Source organism: Martes martes (assembly GCF_963455335.1).
Source record: "Martes martes genome assembly, chromosome: 8".
Taxonomy (NCBI): Eukaryota; Metazoa; Chordata; class Mammalia; order Carnivora; family Mustelidae; genus Martes; species Martes martes.
Genome location: NC_137895.1, coordinates 89227547 through 89248521, shown reverse-complemented (window position 1 = coordinate 89248521; position 20975 = coordinate 89227547). Strand labels below are relative to the sequence as shown.

The following is a 20975-nucleotide window of genomic DNA, read 5'->3' as shown; positions in this document are numbered from 1 at the left end:
TAAGAGTTTATTTATTTGACAGAGAAAAAGACAGCAAGAGAAAGCCAGGAAAGAGGGGAGGGAGAAGCAGCCTGCCCGCTGAGCAGGGAGCCTGAGGTGGGACTAGATCCCAGGACTCTGGGATCATGACCTTAGCCAAAGGCAGATGCTTAACCACTGAGTCACCGAGGTGCCTCTAAATAAATAAAATCTTGAAAAAAGAAAAAGAAAAGGTAACAATCTATGTTTACTAAGTAGTCTCATAAAAATAAAATGTCCCATCTCGATGATCCTTTTCACGAAATTTATATTCAGTTCTTGCTATCAGGACAAGTTCTTCGAAGTCACATTTAGGCTCTAGAAACCATTGAAATGTTCCAAAAGTCTCAGTAACTGAGCACTCAGACTTATCTCCTATACTGCCTCCTACACCTTGGATACTACAAAAATTTATCATATTTTACTTTGTTTTCATATTTTGTTGTATTTTATTTTATTGGTTTTAAAAAACAGTATCACCAGATCTACCTGTAGTTCAACATCTTCCTTTTTTTTCTTTTCTGTCTAGCTTTCAAAAGACACAGTCCCTTTTTTCTATAAATCCTTCCCAGCTCACCGTGGGGCCCAACTGATTTCTTCCTAATGTAAATTTCCAGTCGTGACCACATTTTTGGCATGTTATACTGCCATTTCGCCTTTCATCCACTTTAGGTCTAGTTTCCTAAGCACCTCAGGGACAAGACTGTTTATACGTGTGTGTGTCACCATTTCCACAAGACTCGCAATCTATATTTGGGTTTCCATTATCAAGTTATAACTTTTTGGCCCTCTTCACCTCTCCCAACTCTTCATTGAGCATTGAGTTCTCTCCTCAACTCTGACTCCCTTTAATCTAACTAGGGCATCCTTCCTCCAAGCATTCTTAGATACTATTACTGACGTTTGAATTTTAAGATTCTACAATGTTTGCTAAACTTTGAAAACTACTTCCCCTCCTTGGTTATTTTGGCTCTTCTACAAAGAGCTTCTTCCGTCCCTTCAAAATCCAAATTACACTTCTAGCTAGACAACTTCCACAAACAAGACTTCCTTCCAGCCAGCAACCGACCCCAGCCAGTCCCCTTCCCCTGCCCGGTGCCCATATCTAAACCCTCATTCTCTCTCCTAAGATGGCCGCCACAAAGCGCAGGGAAGGCTTTGCGTGAGTTCCACCCACGCAAGGACACTATTATTCCGGAGACCCAACGAGCAGGGGCTGAAAGAGGAGAATAGCCCGAGGAGGTGGAGCGGGAAGAGTCAGAACTGGCCAAAGCGCCGTGGCCCTGGAAGGCCTGGGAGGGGGGGCCCAGGGTACCCACGCTCCGGAGGAGCCAAGACCAGCGTCATAGGAAGTTGGGGCCCCACCCCCTAACGTCAGGGGCGGAAGTGAGCGTTGCTGGGGCGCGGATGCGGGGAGAAAGCGGCTGTGGAGAGAACGTGTGTGGACCGAGGTAATAAAGGCGTTCCCCCCCCACTCCCCGGCTTGGGGAACAACTCACCTTTAGGGTCCTGGGATACCTTCACCATCTAATGTCTTCCCTTTCCGCCAGCCTGTAGCCTTGGGCCTTGTGGGTTCTCAGCGCTGCTGTTTCGGCTTCGCGTGGTCCAGCCACCGCCTGCCCCCTCGAGGGCCTCCCTGCCTCCTTTGTGTACATTGTTTTAAGTTAACCACCTTCCCCACCTCCTGTTTAGTCCCATTGCTTAAATCTCCTCTGATTGTTTTGTTTGAAGGAAGAAAAAGGATTGTTTTACCGAGACCCCAGCTCTGTTAAGAGTTTAACCAGTTGCTTCAGACTACATCCAGCCCCCAGACTTGACTGCATCGCGTAATTTATCCGTTTCACTGCGGTCTAGTACTAGGGAAAAGGTAAAGAATCGCCTAACAGTTTGGTACGGAAGATACTTCAGTGGATACGGCTGAATGATGAAGCTGTGGATTTCAGTGCCCTGAATCTACTGTAATTAGCTCTTTGCCCCCACAGTTTAGGCTGGCTTTCTGTAAGTTGCTGAATCTCGTGCTGATTGTTCCTCTAAATACCTTAAAATCAAGGAACATAATACTTGGTTCTTCCTTCCAAACCTCTTATATTTAATGAAAAAGTGTAAAGTATATGTTGTCAAAAGGAAGGTCAGAATTTCTTAATCCAGGCATGAAAAAAAATTTTTACAGCAGTTTCGTTAGTAAATGTCATTAACAAATGGGCTGTGTGGCAAATTACCAAACTAGAGTTCCAGCTGATCACTTGTATTTCCTACCACAGATTCCAGGGCTGCTTATGTCATAGAATGGGGGGAAGGGGTGTGGAACTGTAAGATGGGCCAAAGGAGAGCTTTCCCTAGAGACAACAACTGTAAACCTAGCTAATTTTCAGAAGTTTCCTATGAGAATGGTTTTATATAAATTCAGTTTTTTCACATAATGATTAGTTTATTTAATCACGGTGCTAAATAGAGGGAGACCTTCGGTAGAAGAGGATTCAAACTACAGGATCATTTCTTGTCTTTTATCTTCCACATTTCTGTTACAGACTTGTTCTTTTATTACTGTATTACCCATAAAATGGATAGTCTTGAAATCCTAACAATCAGAAGTTTTCCCTCGGTGCTTAGAGGGAGTGAGTACTAACGAGAGATTTAACCTAAAGTCTGTCCATTTTTGTATATGGGATTGGTGGAGGAGAGGGGAGGTGAAGCATCACTGGAGTAAGTGTGACACTTCCTGATCATATTTAGAAAAGTCATAGAACTAGTAAGCTAGGGGCACCTGGGTGGCTCAGTCAGGAGACTACCTTCAGCTCAGGTTATGATCTAAGTCCTGGCATGGGGCCCCCAAATCAAGCTCCCTGCTCAGCAGGGAGTCTGCTTCTCCCATTCCCTACTCCCCACGGCTCATGCTCTCACTCTTTCTCTCTCAAATAAATAAGTAAAATATTTTTTTTTAAATAATAAGCTAGCAATGTCTCTGGGCTTATTGGATGGACTGAGTGCATACTGGTGGACCTAGACTTCCAGCATTCCCAGGTGCCAGGAGAGAGCAAGACTGGCAGCCTGCCCATCCTGTATTTTTAAGAACTTCAGAGGAGAGCTTTAAAACAGTACCTTATTCTTACGTTTATCCTAAAGTTTAAATAGTAGTACTCTTGTGGTCTTGACTTGCCCCCCTTTAATGTTAAATACCAACCCTGATGGATGGTAAACAGTGACAGGTTGTTGTAATGACACTTAAAGTACACTATCTTATCACCTGAATACACTTTAAATTAGTAGTCCTATTTACTGAACCACTGCTTTTTTCCCCCCTCAGCGCTTGGATTCAGCTTCTTCATTTCCAACATGGAAGAAACTTACAGTATGTACTTCTTACTGTTTTTAGAGAATAAGTTAAATTCCTTACATATAGTTTTAAGTCTGACAAGACTCTTAGTGTGTTTGGAAAGATTCACATTTCTCGTCAACTGCTGAGGTTGTCTGTATGGTGGTAGAGAAGTTCCCAAATTTGAAATAAGACACTTGAAATTTATCAAGCTTTGAAAAGGCTACAGTTGGGTCATCTGTGTTAAACTATATTTTTATTAAATGAAACATAATTTCTCAGAACTTCAGTTTCTCCTATTAAAGACAAGGGGATAGTAACTATAACCTCTGTTTTCTATTTTGAGGGACAATATGATTTTCCTAATAATGCCCGATATACATTGAGTTCTTGGGGTTAAAGAAATCCTACGAAGAGTTCTTATTTCTCAAGTGATCCAGGAATCTTAGATGGCCCAAGAAGTCAGAAGAAAGCTAGCATCTAGAATAATACAAATGTAGAAACAAAAGACTGAAAAGATCATTTCATTTAATGTTTGGATTTTACATCTGAGAAAACAGAACCTGGATTAACTGATTTGCCCGAGGTGACATAGTTAGGGAGAGAGTCACACATCATTCATAAGCAGTGCCACACTGGATACCATAAGGCACTACGGTTTCTAGACCCTGACCAAGTTTAAGGAGCAATGGCATCAGTGAGTGGATGAAACTTGACAACAGGGCCTACTTTGTTTCTTACTTTGCTGCATTGTTCAGAGTCTCTTTGGAGTTAATAAGTTCCAACTAAAGGGTATTTTTTAGTTCCAGTCTACCTTCAAAGAATCTTAATCACCGATATTCATATGGAAATAGTCTTCATTGAATATCTATATCAGAGATTCTCAAACTTGAGCATGCAGCAAGATCACCTGGGGAGTTTGTTAAAACTAGCTTGCTGGACTTAACCCAGAATTTATTTGTTTGTTTGTTTGGTTGGTTTGGGGTTTTTTGTGTGTTTTGTTGTTGTTTTTGTTTACCCCCAGAATTTCTGATTTAGGTCTGGGACCCAGCAATTTGCAATTCTAACATGTTCTCAGTTGAGGCTACTGATCTGAGGACCACACTTTGAGAATCATTGATCTAGAAGACTGATTCTCCTTGGTCTGCCTTAGGGCTCCCTCCCCTACCTCCTTAATTTTTCTTAAGATATATTAATGTTGGCCACCTGGATGGCTCAGTCGGTTAGGTGTCTACCTTCAGCTTGGGTCATGATCCCAGAGTCCTGGGATTGAGCCCTGTATGGGGCTCCCTGCTTGGTGGGGAGCCTGCTTCTCCCTCTGCCCCTCTCCTTGCTTGTATGCTCTCTCACTCTCTCTCTCACTCTCAAATAAATAGGAAAAATGTTTTATTTTTTATTTTTTTTTTAAGAATTTTTTTAAGGGGGGGCGCCTGGGTGGCTCAGTGGGTTAAAGCCGCTGCCTTCAGCTCAAGTCGTGATCCCAGCGTCCTGGGATCGAGCCCCGCATCGGGCTCTCTGCTCAACGGGGAGCCTGCTTCCTCCCTTCTCTCTCTGCCTGCCTCTCTGCCTACTTGTGATCTGTCAAATAAATAAATAAAATCTTTAAAAAAAAAAAAAGAATTTTTTTTAAGGTTTTATTTATTCATTTAACAGAGAGAGAGAGAGAGTTCAAGCAGGGAGAGCAGCAGGCAGAGTGGGAGGGAGAAGCAAGCTCTCTGCTGAGCCAGGAGCCGGATGTGGAACTCAATCCCAGGACCCTGGGATCACCACCTAAGCCAAAGGCAGCCGCTTAACAAACTGAGCCACCCAGGCATCCCAATAGGCAAAATATTTTAAAAAGATACTTTAATGTAAACCTGGAATTCCATGTGACATAGGTAGATTTATATTTATTCCTGGAAGCTTACTACTCTGTATTAAATTAGAAAGCAACAACTTCCCTTTATGTCTCTCATTCTTTACTTTTTTCAGCTATAATTTCTTTTCTTAGAAAAATATCACCTGGGGGGCGCCTGGGTGGCTCGGTGGGTTAAGGCCGCTGCCTTCAGCTCAGGTCATGATCCCGGCGTCCTGGGATCGAGCCCGTGTCAGGCTCTCTGCTCAGCGGGGAGCCTGCTTCCCCCCTCTCTCTCTTTCTCTGCCTGCCTCTCTGCCTACTTGTGATATGTCTGTCAAATAAATAAATAAAATCTTTAAAAAAAAAAAAAAAGTCACATGGGAGTTGTTAGAAATGCACACTCTCTGGGCCCTTTCCCAGACCTTTTGAATCAGAATCTGCGTTTTAACACAGACCCCAAGTAATTTAACACTGCCTTAGGATGTACTTGACCTTCCTCCCAAATTGACCTTAAACTATAATCTTTTTTCTTTTTAAGATTTTATTTATTTATTTGAGAGAGAGAGAGAGAGAGAACATGAGATGGGAGAAGGTCAGAGGGAGAAGGAGACTCCCCGCGGAGCTGGGAGCCTGATATGGGACTCCATCCGAGGACTTCCGGGATCATAACCTGAGCCGAAGGCAGTTGCCTAACCAACTGAGCCACCCAGGCGTCCTTAAACTATAATCTTAATCTGATCCAAAGATCTCCAGCTTCTGTTTGGGACTGTACCTCTTAACTGATGAAACTTTTGTCAGGTCTTCTTTCCTATTTCTATGAAGTTTCCTCCATTTCTCCCCCTGGGTTTCAGGCCCTATCAAGGTGTGAGAAACGTTTGAGTCTGTGGTTTTGGAGAGAGCTTGTCCACAGGGCCTACTCTGTTTCCGCAATTAAGTTGTATTCCCAAAAAGCCAGATAGAATTTGTGATGAGCAGTTTGATAGTATTTATTACAAGTACAAAGTATTTGTTACTTTAAATGCACATAGACCTCAATGCAGCGCTTTTGGGTATCTGCCCAAGAGAAATACTCCTAGAACACCAGTATTTACCAGATTGTTAGTCACAGCATTTTATATAACAGTAAAAAACTGGAAATGACCTCTAAATGTCCATCAGTAAGAGAAATGATTAAGAATCCATGGCACATGGGCACCTGGGTGGCTCAGTTGGTTAAGCAATTGCCTTCAGCTCTAGTCATGATCCCGGAGTCCCAGGATCAAGTCCTGCATTGTGCTCCCTGCTCAGTGGGGAGTCTGCTTCTCCCTCTGACCCTCTCCCCTCTGATTCTCTCTCTCTCTCTCTCTCTCTCTCTCTCTCTCATTCTCAAATAAATAAAATCTAAAAAAAGAAAAAGAAAAAGAATCCATGGCACATCCATATGCAGCACTGAAGTATTCCTGTTTGGTTTGGTTTGGGGTTTTTGGTTTATTTGTTTTTTAATATTCTTTTTATATCCTGACATAGAAGGAGCTCCAAGATATATTAAGTTAAAAAAAAAAAAGGCGGACACCTGGCTGGCTCAGTTGAAGGCACATACAACTCTTGATCTCAGGGTCATGAGATCAAGCCCTGTCCTGGGGGTGGAGATTACTAAAAAATATAAATAAAAACTTAAAGAAAAAAAGCAAATAGCAAAATAGGTACAGGAAATCCTGTCACATGCAACAATATGGTTGAATCTTGAGAACATTATGCTAAATGAAATAAGTCAGTCAAAAAAGACTTACACTGTGATTTTACTTATATGAAATATCTGAAATAGTCAGATTCATAGAAACAAGAAGTGGAATTATTGGTTGCCAGGGATTGGGGAGAGGAGAGAATAGGGAATTATTGCTTAATGGGTATTGAGTTTCAGTTTTGCAAGATGAAAAAGTCTGGAAACTGGTTGCATAACAATGTGACTATGCTTAACACTGTCAAACTATGCACTTAAAATTGATTAAGATAGTAAGTTATATGTTATGTATATTTGTCACCATTAAAATTTTTTTAGTTAAAAATAAAATAAAACTTTTTTAATCTAGAAAAACAGTTTAGAGCTAACCTAAGTTACCAGAGGCCAAGAAGTAAAACATTATGGTAGGAAGTCATCATTACCAACTCTGATATATGTCACTGTATGGGCAGCATAATGTGTATGAATCATAAGGTATGTCTAGTCTGTCAGCTGCTGAGATGGCCTAACATTTGCTCGTGATGGAAAGGATTAAATGAAGGGAAAGTAATAAGAATTTTATCTGTAAACTGTCCCTGGGTGTCCTGAAGCCTCAGAAATGTGAAAAAATTGCTGGTCAGGATGAGCCTGGTTGGCAAAATAAACTTGCTTGTCCTCTAAGACTTTTCCTTCCTATTCATTCTGTCCTTCAGATCACCTTTCTGGCTCATTTGCATCACGATCATGTTTAGCAATTTATTCCATGTTTACCACTCCTCCAGTGAAACGGTCTGTTTCAATTCCCCACTGGCTTCTGATTCTCATAGCAGTCTCCTGGTTTATAAGCTCCTTATCAAATGTGAATTGTTTATCTTATTTCACTTTTATCTTTGCCTTCAATGATGGTAACAGCATTTTATTAGGTCACCTTTTGTCCCCATAATATACTGAGAATGTGTTTAACCATTTAATTTCCCTTCCTTAATCAAGCTTGCTAAAATTTGTAAAGCCTACGCTTAGCTTTACACATTTAGAGAAACTTGTTTAGTAACTATAGAGATGATTTCTGAAAGTATAGTCTTCTAAGGGAAGTTTTAAGTAGAATGATCTAGGTTAGAGGCTTTCTTTCACAGAGCATCCCCATATGTCTGCAGTTGTCTTAAACTTAGCATGTTCTGGGCGCCTGGGTGGCTCAGTGGGTTAAGTCTCTGCCTTCGACTCAGGTCATGATCCCAGGGTCCTGGGATCGAGCCCCACATTGGGCTCTCTGCTCAGCAGGGAGCCTGCTTCCTCCTCTCTCTCTCTCTCTCTCTCTCTCTGCCTACGTGTGATCTCTCTGTCAAATAAATAAATAAAAATCTAAAAAAACAAAACAAAAAACTTAGCACGTTCTGTTTTTGCAGATTATTTTTTCATCTGTCTAACTTGATAATCACTAGATTAAAGAATTCTCTGATTTTTTTCTCATCTGTGTGCCAAACTATGAAAAATAAAACCACCCTATCTGATAGAGGTATTGGTTTCTTTTGAGAGGTATCTAGAGTAATCAAGGTCAAGAACTACTTATAGTAATAAGTCCAAGCAGACAGATGAAAAAGAAATCATCTATCAAGCTTCCATAGAGCTTATAACTGATCTTTTTTCATGTCATAACATACTAGTAAATAGGCAAGAGTGCTGGCAAAGGGGATTACTTGCCCTTAACTTGCCCTAGAAGTGACTGGTGGGGGACAGGAGGCATGTGTGCTGAGGTACCCCGCATCAATATATGGGCACACCATCCATTCTAACTTTAGCATACTGGTTGAGAGGCTTTGGTTAGGCTAGCTAGACATAAGAATGACACTGAATTAGCACTTCTAGGAAGAAAAAGAGGATATCATTTCATGTAACTTTATTGTTCTTTTCATTGTTGGTTACCTTTAGTGTAAAATGAATTTATATACAACTAAATATGAACCAAGATCCTATCCCATGATAGCTTGTTTCGCTGTACTTATGAAGATTTCTTGGTAATACAGTTTTATCTTGGAGTTACGTTTTCTTGTTTAAATGTTTAGTCACCCTTTTTTTTTTAATTCCAAGTTGTTGTTAAGACTGTCTTGTTCTATTCTTGTAGATTCTGTTGAAAAATCCAGTGTGCCTGGAATACTGTGGTTTTACAAAGGTGTAAAGCTTAAGCTATATGTTTATCCTACCCTTCTCTCTTTCAGTCGATTCCCTGGACCCTGAAAAGCTATTACAATGCCCCTATGATAAAAACCACCAGATCAGGGCCTGCAGGTTTCCTTATCATCTTATCAAGTGCAGAAAGGTAAGACATTATTTTCATAATTTGCCTTGTAATGACCTCTTGAGTTCTTTTAAAAAGCCAAATTTTGTCAGTATCATATAATTTTAGCAAAAATGTTTTAATTTAATGCCGGACTTCGTTTGGGCATTAACACTTCTGTGTTAAATGCTGAATTTATAGAAATGAGTTCATTTCTTTGGGTACATAAGTTTTTTCTTATTTCTGTTTTTTTCTACCTAACTAGTGACAGAGCGCCCTCTATATACACTTCTCACACTTTATAAAACAGAGGAAACACTAATGTTGGCTAGCAATGAGAAATACCTTTTGCCTTGTGAATTCGATGTGTTCGTTGTCCTGATAAGGGTTGAGTGCCATAATACATTTATCTTTAATTTCTTTTTGTTTGGAATTTTTAGAGAAGTTGAGCAGCTAGAGGTTAGATTATTCCTAAAAATAATGGTTTCTCCAAGTTTCAGTCTTTAGTTGAAGCACCTTTTGGTGGGGGTAGGAGACAACTAAGCAGAGTTTTTTTTTTCTGGTCACTCTTTTGTAGTCTTAGATGACATAAACTACTTCAAAGCTGGTAGACTAATTGAGGCACTTGTAAGGATTGTTAGAATACAGATGTCAGATACAAAGGCCAAAGGTCTGCAGAATTTATGCTTGGACAGCATTTTTGGTATTTAATCCAAACTGCATACAATTCATGTATGCATTAACATCCTTTAAAGTGTGTTCTTTTGCAGTCCTAATGACATGATTATCATGCCATTGTTGATCATTTCTCCAGCTCTTTTAAATCTCTAGAGCAAAGATCCCTTAAATTTGAACCTGGGTAATGTGGGCCAGCAGATCCCACCACAACTTCTTCCCCTAGGATTCCAAACATGTCCCCAAGGACAAAGGTCGAGAAAGAAAACCAAGCAATAAAAACACATTTTCTTTAACTCACTTTTTTCCTTTGTTGAGAGAGCAAGAAAGCACGTGCACTTTGGGGGGAGGAGCGAAGGATCGGAGGAGCAGAGGGAGAAGGAGCAGAGGGAGAAGGAGCAGAAGGAGAAGGAGAGAGAAAGAGAATCTTAGGTAGTCTCCATGCCCAGCTCAGAGCCCAACCCAGGGCTTCATCTCAGGACCAAGAGATCATGACCTTAGCTGAAATCAAGAGTCAGATGCTTAACCAATTGAGCCACCCAGGCACCCCTTTCACTCCCCTCTTCTAAAGCTCTTAATCTTTGACTGCAAAACTCTGTGCACTGGAAAGCTCAGTATCCCTTATGAAAATCATGGAGGTAACTGCCCTCATAATTTTCTTCATCCTCTGTTTTTTCTTAGCGTCCTCCCACTTCACATTATTTTTACTCTTTTGAGTATAATTTGTGATAAATGTTTTGTTCCTTCTAATAAATCAACTTCTTAATACCTGATATGCTTCCAGTAGGATTTGGGTGATACTAAGCACTTTCGGTTTTTTGGTTTTGTCTTAAAATAAAGAACCTGATCAGCAAGCAGCCTCTCCCATTTGGGCTTTTCCTTAATGAAATAGCTGAAATAAAGATCAAATTTTCCACAGCCCCATTTCAGGCACCGTTACTTTAAATAAGCATCCCTGTGTTAATCTGAAAACTCCTCAGCCAGCTTCTTCTAGGGCTCCCTCCCCACAGCTGTTTGCCAGCACTGTTGCGTGGCAATAGCAGGGCTGGACTGCAGTACAGACGAAGAGTAGGTTTTCTTGTTACTGTTTCCTGAATATCACCCTTCAGAGACATCCAGAGAGTTCCACCATTATAGGCTGTTCTGCCAGAGTCTTGGGACCCTGAGAAATGTGGTTCAAATAACCAAACCTGGGGTGCCTGGCTGGCTCAGTCATTAAGCATCTGCTGCCTTCAGCTCAGGTCAAGATCCCTTCTCCCTCTCCCACTCCCCCTGCTTGTGTTCCCTCTCTCACTGTCCCTCTCTCTGTCAAATAAGTAAATAAAATCTTTAAATAAATAAATAAATAACCAATCTTAAATTCACTATTTACTCCCTTATAAAAGCCACTGTAAACTCAGTATCTGTGTTGTCAGTCTCTACGAGCATAAGAAAGAAGCTTACATTTTGATGAGTTTGAGTTATCTGTACAGTCTGTGTGAGTGAGAAATAATTCATTCCCTCTTAATTTTCTACCGTGAGTTTACCTACCACAGTTAAGCGGCAAGTTTATTGCGAGATTTTAGGGGAGTCATTTATAGAGTAAGGCTAGGCCACTCCCTTTGAATCTAAAGAGAATCAAAGAATTGACAGACCCCTTAATTTTTTTCCACAGAATCATCCTGATGTCGCAAACAAATTGGCTACTTGTCCCTTCAATGCTCGTCACCAGGTTCCTCGGGCTGAAATCAGTCATCATATCTCAAGCTGTGATGATAAAAGTTGTATTGAGCAGGATGTTGGTAAGACTAGCTGAAAGGTTTCCATCCTACAGGTTAGCCCCTTCCGATTTGTATTATGCTCCGTTGTCAGCTTGATTTTTGGCTTTCATCATTTCAGAAGAATAGTACCTTTCTGCCCTTGAGTATTTTATCTCATCAATAAAAGGTTGTCAGGCTGTGTTTATCAGACTGCTTTCTCTTCTGAACAACCTGATCCATCTTACCAATTTATCTAAAAATAAAAATCCTTTTATTGCCATAAATATGGTAAACATCCTTGTTTCTGCTTCTTTTTCTTCTGTCAGCAAGGGGATAAGACCTCTGTTTAGCTTTCATAGCATCCGTTTTTCAGAAACAAAGACCTATTAAGCTACCCTGAAACCTTTTAAGCCACTTAACCCCTTTAAAAATAATAACCTGATGATGTCCCCTTCTTACATCAGAATCTTTATTATCTTGCAGTCAACCAAACCAGGAACCTTGGACAAGAGACTCTGGCTGAAAGCACATGGCAGTGCCCTCCTTGCGATGAAGACTGGGATAAAGGTAGAGTGTATCTACATCTTTTTTTTTTCCACAATGTCTAAATCTCAAGTCATTTGGTTTAGGCAGAAGGAAGATTTTCCTTTTTTATGAGCATCCCATGTTCAGAACTCCTTATTATTTTTATTGGGCCCCAAAATGAGCACATTTGTATCACTGTGCAGACATGTGGAACAGCCTATCCCTCTTGATTGGAAAAAGCACTTCTTTACAACTGCCTTTTTCCATAAATTGTGTTGTACCATCTGTGTTTGGTTGTTACTGGGCACGTTTATTATTATTTATGTTGCTTGTGTTTATATCCTTCAATTAAATTCCTGCTACTGTGTCACTTCAGCAGGGTGCTTGATCAATTTTTACTTGCTTCTCTAAGCTTAGGTGTATTATTTCCCAACTTACAGATTCAACTAGCATAAACTGGTGTTTTACCTAGGGATGCCACAAACTATGTCTTGCTTTCTTTGGCAGATCTGTGGGAACAGACCAGCACCCCATTTGTCTGGGGCACAGCCAACTACTGTGGCAACAACAGGTAAATGAAATAGGCTCATTCCCAGCACTGCCTCCCAAAATCCAAGTGCTCTGGTACCAAAAGAAGCCACCAAAGCATGGTTTGGTCTCTTTCCTTAATGATGTTCCTTGGTGGTAACTTAGATAGTTTTTTTTTTTTTTTTTTTGAAAGATTCTATTTCTTTATTTGACAGACATAGATCACAAGTAGGCAGAGAGGCAGGCAGAGAGAGAGAGAGGGGAGGAAGCAGGCTCCCCGCTGAGCAGAGAGCCCGATGCGGGGCTCGATCCCAGGACCCTGGGATCATGACCCGAGCCGAAGGCAGAGGCTTTAACCCACTGAGCCACCCAGGCGCCCCATGTAACTTAGATAGTTTTGATGGGTTATTTTTTTTCTTTATTCCTCGATTCATAAAAAGGTCACATGGTTTGTGTTAATCCCTGTGGGAACACAGAAATACTAGTTTACAGTCTAGCAAGAGAGACAGTGGCACCAGACATTCGTATGTCTAAGTTGGGTTTTTTGCTGAGTTGGCATTATTTTAATACTTTGAAAAAATTCTCCAATGACACTTCTCTGGGTAATCAGTGTCTAAGGAAAAATAATCTTAAAAGTTCTTGATTTGAAATTGGGCAAGCCAGAGTACCTATTGGGTAGGGAACAAAATGCATCTCCTCTGATTTTATATCTAATTTGTATCTAAGTGTGGGGCTTGAACTCATAACCCCGAGATCAAAACCTGATCTGAGATCAGGAGTCAGACACTTAACCACTTAACCAATTGAGCCACCCAGGCACCCCTCTATCTAACTTAAATCTATGAGATTTCTCATTACTACTTCATCTTCAAACCTTAAAAGATCAAGTTTCAGGGATGCCTGGGTGGCTTAGTCGGTTAAGCCGCTGCCTTCGGCTCGGATCATGATCCCAGGGTCCTGGGATCGAGTGCGGAATCACGCTCCTTGCTTGGCAGGGAGCCTGCTTCTCTCTCCGCCTCTGCCTGCTTGTGCACGTGCGCGCGCACTCTCTCTCTCTCTGTCTCTGACAAATAAATAAATAAAATCTTAAAAAAAAAAAAAGATCAAGTTTCAGATATTCAGAAATGAGAATATTTATGGATCAGAAAACAAAGGAATGAGATGCAAGACTTCATTTTTTTCCCCAAATAGAATGCTTATCAGTTTTTATTTCTTAGCTCCAAAGATGAGTTAGTAATTGTACATGTACCTTATTTTGTGTGTGCACGAAGATGGAAAAACTTCAAGATGAATTTTAATAGTACAATTTTAATTTTACCTCAGTTCTGTGAGATTTGTTGCCTTTGGCTTGGTTGTCTTGGCATTTTATTTTGTCTCTTACATTTATTGAGTGAGCTGATGAGCCTGTCATACAGCTGAACAGTAGATGGCATTGCTGTTTATCTCAATTTCTGGAAAATGAAAATGGTGAGACCCATCTTAATGCTTGTACAAAACAGTGAGCTTTTCAGAGAAGTAGTAATCATTCTAATTGCAAGAATGTTTTGATGGAAATGTGTTTACATTTCAGAATGTAGTTTGCTGTTTTCCCCCAAATTACAAAAAACACATTTTGATTGTCTTGTGTGTGCCTGCCTGAGGAATATAGATATGCTGGCATAGGCAAATTTGTCTCTTTTTTTTGCAGCCCTGCAAGCAACATAGTTATGGAACATAAGAGTAACCTGGCGTCAGGCATGCGTGTTCCCAAGTCTCTGCCGTATGTTCTGCCATGGAAAAACAGTAAGTGAAATAAAGGCAAGATGCTTTTACTCTTTTCATTGTCCTGAATACAGTTGGTCTTGATTCTTCATTACCTCACATGACCCCAAGAGTGAGTACCTCCTCAAATTTTGCATTCTGAGCACCTCACTCACTTCACCCTAGTCCCTGCCCTGGTTAGTAACAGGAAATTATGAATAAGGAAGTACAAAAAAATATTCCAAAAGAATATTTTCAAACTGGGATGGCCACTGACATCAAATACCTTGGGTAAATTTGGAGACAGTGAGAAGTCTACTGAAATCGAGTAGTAGGAATTCATCCCTGACACTCAAGGTATAATATCAGTAGAAACTGGGATTAGAAATTGTATTGCAGAGAGCTAAAAGGAAATGAGTAGAAAGAAAATGAAAGTAACAAGTTATAGAAACTAGCATAAGAAATTTCTAATGTCTTCCCTGGAGATCAGAGGCTGTGCGGAGTAAATAGGTACTAAATTCATATCGTATCACCCTGATAAATTCCCACATATGGAACACCCAAAATACTATCATTTTTACTTAATACAAACTTTCTTCGGGATGCCTGGGTGGCTCAGTTGGTTAAGTGGCTGCCTTCGGCTCAGGTCATGATCCCAAGGTCTTGGGATCAAGTCCCACATCGGGCTCCTTGCTCAGCGGGGAGCCTGCTTCTCCCACTGCCTGCCTCTCTGTCTGCCTGTGCTCACTCTCTCTGACAAATGAATAAATAAAATCTTTTAAAAAAAATACTTTCTTAATGTTGCCTTAAAATTCAGATTCCCTTGATTCAGTCTGTGCTATGAGCTAATTTTTTAGGTGGCTATAGGATTTCCTTTAAAATATTTTCCTTTGGGTACTTGAATTTCCCTAAAAACGAGATCACCAAATCATATGCCTAAAGGCTTGATAGGTAATAAACTATTCTTTTCCATGCTCTTGAACAGAATCCAATCACTAATTTTAAATTCTTTCACTTTTATATTGTAATTCCGTATACCCCAAGAATAAGTCATTTGTGTTTAGTAAGAATAGGGGAAGGAGTGAATTTCAATTTTCATGGTGTATTTATTTTGAAATATTTCTACTCCATAGATGGAAATGCACAGTAACTGAATATCTCATCAAGTAAGTGTTTCAGTTTTATTTCACTATCTCTTCAGATAGTAGCAAGATTTAACTGGACATAAAGCAATTTGGGTCCAATTTTCTTTCAGATTATGGTATCAAATTAAAGCTTTGTGTGTGCCTGTGTTTTTTAAGTATATAGCTTCTGTTATGGCTCTACACGCTAATGAATAGGCATTTACTGGTTAAATTAGAATTCTGTTAACATGCGAAGTTGTTTTCCCTAATGTTAGTACACACTGCCTTTTTCCTTTTTCTTTTTCTTTTTTTTTTTAATCAAAGTTACATTCTAGATCTATCATGCCTTTTTAATGGACTGAGATTAATTAGACAGCTGTGCTTCACTGCTCTGCAATTCTTCCCCTGTGCAGCACAGTTTAACACTCAGCAAAAAATTCATACTCTTTTTAATGAGCAGTTAAAAGTTTGGGGTCTCTAAGAAGCTTGCACTGTTGATCTTATCTGAATATTTGATTTCGCAAGATCTTACAAAATCTGTATGAAGAGACTAAAATCTTTCACTTTCTAAAGATGAAACCTTTCCTTGAGGTAACCCTATGTGACTATGGAAGAGCCAAATTTGATTCTTCCAATGCTGTCTTGGCTGAGGTTGCTCAGCCATATTGCTCCTGCCAAAAGGAATATTGTTAGGGTAGGAAAGAGACTGTGTCCTCACTGTCTTGCAGATAGTAAGCCCTCTGTGAATATTTATTTAATGAGTGAGTAACTGGCCTCTTGCCTTCCAGTTCATTCACTTCCTCTGGACAGTGAAGCAGATGGATCTCCAGTGAGTTAGGGTGTATTTTATACCTAAACTGATGTTTCTCCTGGTGAGAAGCAGAAAAGAGATTCTAAAAGTAAATACACCTTAACTATGGACAATGATATTTATGGGTTGCTTCTAGATGCTAGCCATTTTTCTTGGTACATTTTGTCAAATTGTTCAATACATGTGGAAACCAGAAAATCGGATTTGGCCCCAGAAGGGGAAGAGACAGGACAGCACTGGGGTGTGTCAGGAAAGCACACAGCACCTGGATAAATGGTGAACTTTTTGAATCCTCCTCCAACACACTGCCCAAGATGCTTGGTTCTCATATAGTACGGATTACTACCTAATACAAATGGTCTGGGGGCATCTGGCTGGCTCACTCAGGAAAGCATGCAACTCTTAATCTTGGGGTCGTGAGTTTGAGCCCCATAGTGGGTGTAGAGATTACAAGAAAAAAATATTCTAGGGGCACCTGGATGGCTCAGTCAGTTAAGCAGCCAGCTCTTGATTTGGGCTCAGGTCATGATCTCATGTTTCTGGGATCAAGCCCCACATCGGGCTCTCTGCTCAGCAAGAAGGCAGCTTCCTTCTCCCTCTGCCCCTGCCCCCACTCACACATGTGCGCATGGTGTCTTTCTCTCTCTCACTCTCAAATCTTAAAAAAAAAAAAAAAATTAATGTGAAAGCCTAGGAGAAGCTTCTATCTCTAATACCTAAGACTAGACATCTTCTCTCCTTGGGAACTTTTCACTATTAAATGCTTTACATGCTAAAAATGTATTTTTCTGTATAATCTTTGAGGAATCAGGAGAGAAAAATGATCCTAGGTTAGGTAACAATCCTTAAACAGCCACAGACTTTTTTATCCTCTTAATAAAAATAAAGTATCATTTTTTGAATGCCAGTTGTTACAGAGTTCTCTAGCTTCTTTGGAAAGATACAAAAGAAATAGAAGATAGGATTTATCCCCTTAAGGAACTTAAGTGTTGGTGAAGATTTTCTTGAATGCACATACATGAAGAGGGTTTGTTCACCTTGCACTTGATATGCTTTATCTCATTGTTTTTATCAACAAATCTACTTTTTACTAGATAAATGTCTTAAAGCAGGTGATGTCATATTAATTTTTATTCCCCTAATGTATGTTGTAACAGCTCAAAAAATGTTACTAATTAATGAGTAGATAGAGCATATGAGAAGAGAAAAAGATCAATATACATTAGCTGAAATTAATCCACAATTGTCTGGAGAAGTCAATTGTATGGATAGTCCTGATTTTCTTCTCAGTCGTGAAACTGTTGACACAGGATTGTACAGTGATCTCTTTGTAGAACGTTTTTGATTCAATTAACAAGTTTCTGTGTGCTTAGTGGTACTGAAGTCAGAAGGTACTTGCTGTTCTGCCATTAGCAATGTCACATTCTTCAGCTAAGAGATGTTAATCAGGTTGTAGTTATATGGCATATTATCAGATGTGGTTATTGTTTTTATCACTGAAAGAAACTAAGAACTTTTTTTTTCCTCTCATTTCCTTGCAGATGCCAGACCCTAGAAGACTCTTGCTTCTTCCTGCTACCAATGGGTTCTTCGTGGTTTTTCCTCCTAATCTAATTATAGAAAGATAAACTGTCTGTGACTTTCAAACTGACAAGTACCTTTTTTTTTCTTCCCTGCTTTGAGTCTTCACTCATTTGATGCAAGAAAAGAACCCTCAAACTCAGAACTGTTTCAAATAAAGCATCAATATAGATAGCTTGATAGTTTGGTTAAGTACCTGCAACCCCAAGATCAGAAATCACATCTCATTTCACATTAATGAAGCATAATTATTTAAAGTTATCTTAAGGATCCAGCTAAAGCAGGCAAGAAACTTGGGTTGAAAAAAGTAACTATATATTTGTGTTACACATAGATTCTTTTAAAAATTTATAGGAATGGTCCTTTTTTGATCAGTACATCTCCTTATCCAGAGTCTTCAAGATGTTGATAGCATTTAGATAGGAAAACACCCCATTCTTGTTTAGAATCTTTAGAACACCTTGCTCCCTGCATATTTCCGACCTAGAGCAGGTTTCTTTTATTTCTTTCGTCTCTCCCACATTCCAGCTAGAAATTGTGCTGTCAGACCAGGTGTAGATTATGTAGGAGTGAAGATTGGAATGGAGGAGAGGAACAGTGTATTTGTGGAGAAGAGATAGGCTTTCCACCTATGTGTGAAATTTGATTAAGCTTCAAACCTTTACTGTGTGATGGCCCTGCTGACTCTCCTGGAATGTGTGTATAAGAAGTTAGATTTCTAAAAAAAAAAAAAAAGTTCGATTTCTGAAACACCCAAGGCTCTGCTAGCCCCGGGTTTAGTTGGCCCTTACAAGGAAACCTCATAATCTCCCCAGACCAAGTTTTTCGTTGTTGTTGTTGTTTGTTTGGATTATCTGTGCATTTTTGTGTTTTTGTTTTGGTTGGTTGGTTGGTTGTTTTTTTCAGGTTTGGTTTGGTTCTAAATCTGTCTTGCAGGGAGAGGGATTGGGTATCTGGTATAGATAAGGGCTGGGATGAAGGACACTGATAATTTCAAAAATGATCTATGTAGCATTTTGGGGAGTAACAGATAAGAGAGAGTGGACTCCTGTGGAATGCCTTCTTTCATGAAACTCACACAACACAGGGTTCTCTCCTAACAGAAGCAGAACTGTTTAGTTGCAGGCCCTAAAAATGGTTTCAGGATAGCCCGGGGACAATGGTATTTCTGCTTCTAGCTGTGTGATCTTAAGTAAATAGCTAGACCATTTCCTCTGAAGAGGGTGATAATGAGGGGCGCCTGGGTGGCTCAGTGGGTTAAAGCCTCTGCCTTTGGCTCAGGTCTTGATCTCAGGGTCCTGGGATCGAGCCGGCTCTCTGCTCAGCAGGGAGCCTGCTTCCCTTCCTCTCTCTCTGCCTGCCTCTCTGCCTACTTGTGATTTCTGTCAAATAAATAAAATCTTTAAAAAAAAAAAAAAGAGGGTGATAATGTATTGAGGGAGGGAAAAAAACACCCAATATGCCACTAATTCTGGTTATTTGTGTATCAGTCAATACCTCAAACCAACTTAAGGTTATTTAATTGTCTCACTACTGGAAAGAACAAAACCCTTTTGTTTGGGTGATGACGGAACAAAACTATTATACTACACTTGGAAACCAGAACTCCTACCTAGTTTAGGGAAAACAAGCAGGGTTGAGAGTCTCATTGCAAAGAATTAGCTGCTTGAATACAACTCAACAAAGGAATCAAATAGAAATCACAAAAGGTCTGACCTTTTTGAGTGGGAGTAGCACTCACTGTAGGCGAAGGCCTACCTGTGTTAATTTAGTTAGCTCACAAAATAAACAATCCTGTGGTTTCTTCAGTAAACTAATGATTAAAGCAGCCAGTTTGGTCCAGGAGCTGTCAGAGACCGCGTAGGATGTTTATTGGGCCTAGAATTCACTAGTCTGGATTTAATTTGCTCACAATTTTTGGATTCCCAAAAACTAGAAAAATTGGGGAGGAGAAACTTACTTACCTGTGAGACCCTCTTTTTCAGAGAATGCCCTCCCTTTGGAATGGGGACAGGTAAGCAGCTGAATATTGTTTTAATTTCAGTTAGTTAAAGTCAAGCGTTAATGTTTAAAAGGTTAAATGCAGAGGTGTTTTTCAAAAGCTCAGCCCAGAGAGCCTTTGAGGCCTGCATTTCTATCTTATCCAGGGCCTTCATACTCTTCCCCAAGGAGAGGATTTGCTTTTTTGGAAGATTGCCTTTCTCTGTAGGGGTTCTGGAACTGCCATTGTGGTTTGCAAATGTTCTCACCAGGAATAAACATGTATAGGTAAAGATGATGGTGAGCTCTCTGGGTAGCTGTATCTGGAGAGTATCTGGATTTAATTTCAAATAATGCACTATAGTACTCTTTCATTGTGGAGGCACACTGGTAGCTCCTTGTGTTAGTCCTGACCTCAGACAAAACATATATACATAATACTGGCATTCCTGGGGTCCTGTAGTTTGTACTGTGCCCAGCTCGTATTCAGCTCCAAAGTTGGCAGAAACTGAGGAGATAACATTATGTTTATTGTTGCCATTTTTTAGAGAGGCAGGTTATAAAAATCAAAGTGATTTGTTTCCTAAATTTTAAATGATTGAAGCAGGACTGGCCTTGGAAAGGAGACCTGTAAGAAAATATTTATTTTCTTGTGCCAATTCCATGGGTAGAAGAAAGAGAACTACCTAAATACCAGGAGAAAAATACTGTAGTGACCACTCGTTTTGATGACTGTCTTTCTGGTACCATCAAGGTTCGGAACATATTCACATCCTACTTTACAGTCATGGCCTCTTGAGAGGCCCCTGAAGACACATGAACTGTTACCCATACCTACAGTCTCAGGTGACTTTCTTTTCCATCTGTACCGTGATCAATGCAGGTATGTGTACGAATAGGGCATTTGCCCTTTCCACAGCAATTCCTCTGCCTGGTGCAACTCACTTAACTCATAAACTTGGTAACTGGGGAGACAAATATAAAAGTTCAGAATGCTTATAGCTAGGAAAAATAGCATCCTAGGCCAGACAGTAACCCTGGAGAACAACCATATGGTCAGGAGATTTGCATTTGTGTTTACCTTATTTAAAGACTGTTTTATATAAAAACTAAAATAGCATAACAATCTTTGA

The 20975-nt window shown here is 40.0% G+C and overlaps 1 protein-coding gene across 3 annotated transcripts; it reads left to right on the top strand.

Annotated features, from left to right (window-relative positions):
* Positions 1-1394: 1394 nt before the first annotated feature.
* On the top strand, positions 1395-19266 carry GTSF1 (gametocyte specific factor 1). 3 transcript variants are annotated; one of them, XM_080812442.1, is made up of 10 exons: positions 1396-1469; positions 1750-1885; positions 3323-3367; positions 9081-9181; positions 11469-11595; positions 12037-12120; positions 12586-12649; positions 14294-14388; positions 15480-15512; positions 17823-19266. In XM_080812442.1, the coding sequence occupies exons 3-9, from the start codon at positions 3352-3354 to the stop codon at positions 15494-15496; spliced, it is 504 nt and encodes a 167-aa protein (XP_080668568.1). In that variant the 5' UTR covers positions 1396-1469; positions 1750-1885; positions 3323-3351; the 3' UTR covers positions 15497-15512; positions 17823-19266. The 3 variants fall into 3 exon arrangements, with proteins under 3 accessions (XP_080668567.1, XP_080668568.1, XP_080668569.1); XM_080812441.1 differs by lacking the exon at positions 1750-1885 and having other exon boundaries at positions 1395-1469; XM_080812443.1 differs by lacking the exons at positions 1750-1885; positions 15480-15512 and having other exon boundaries at positions 1413-1469; positions 17823-18035.
* Positions 19267-20975: the final 1709 nt, after the last annotated feature.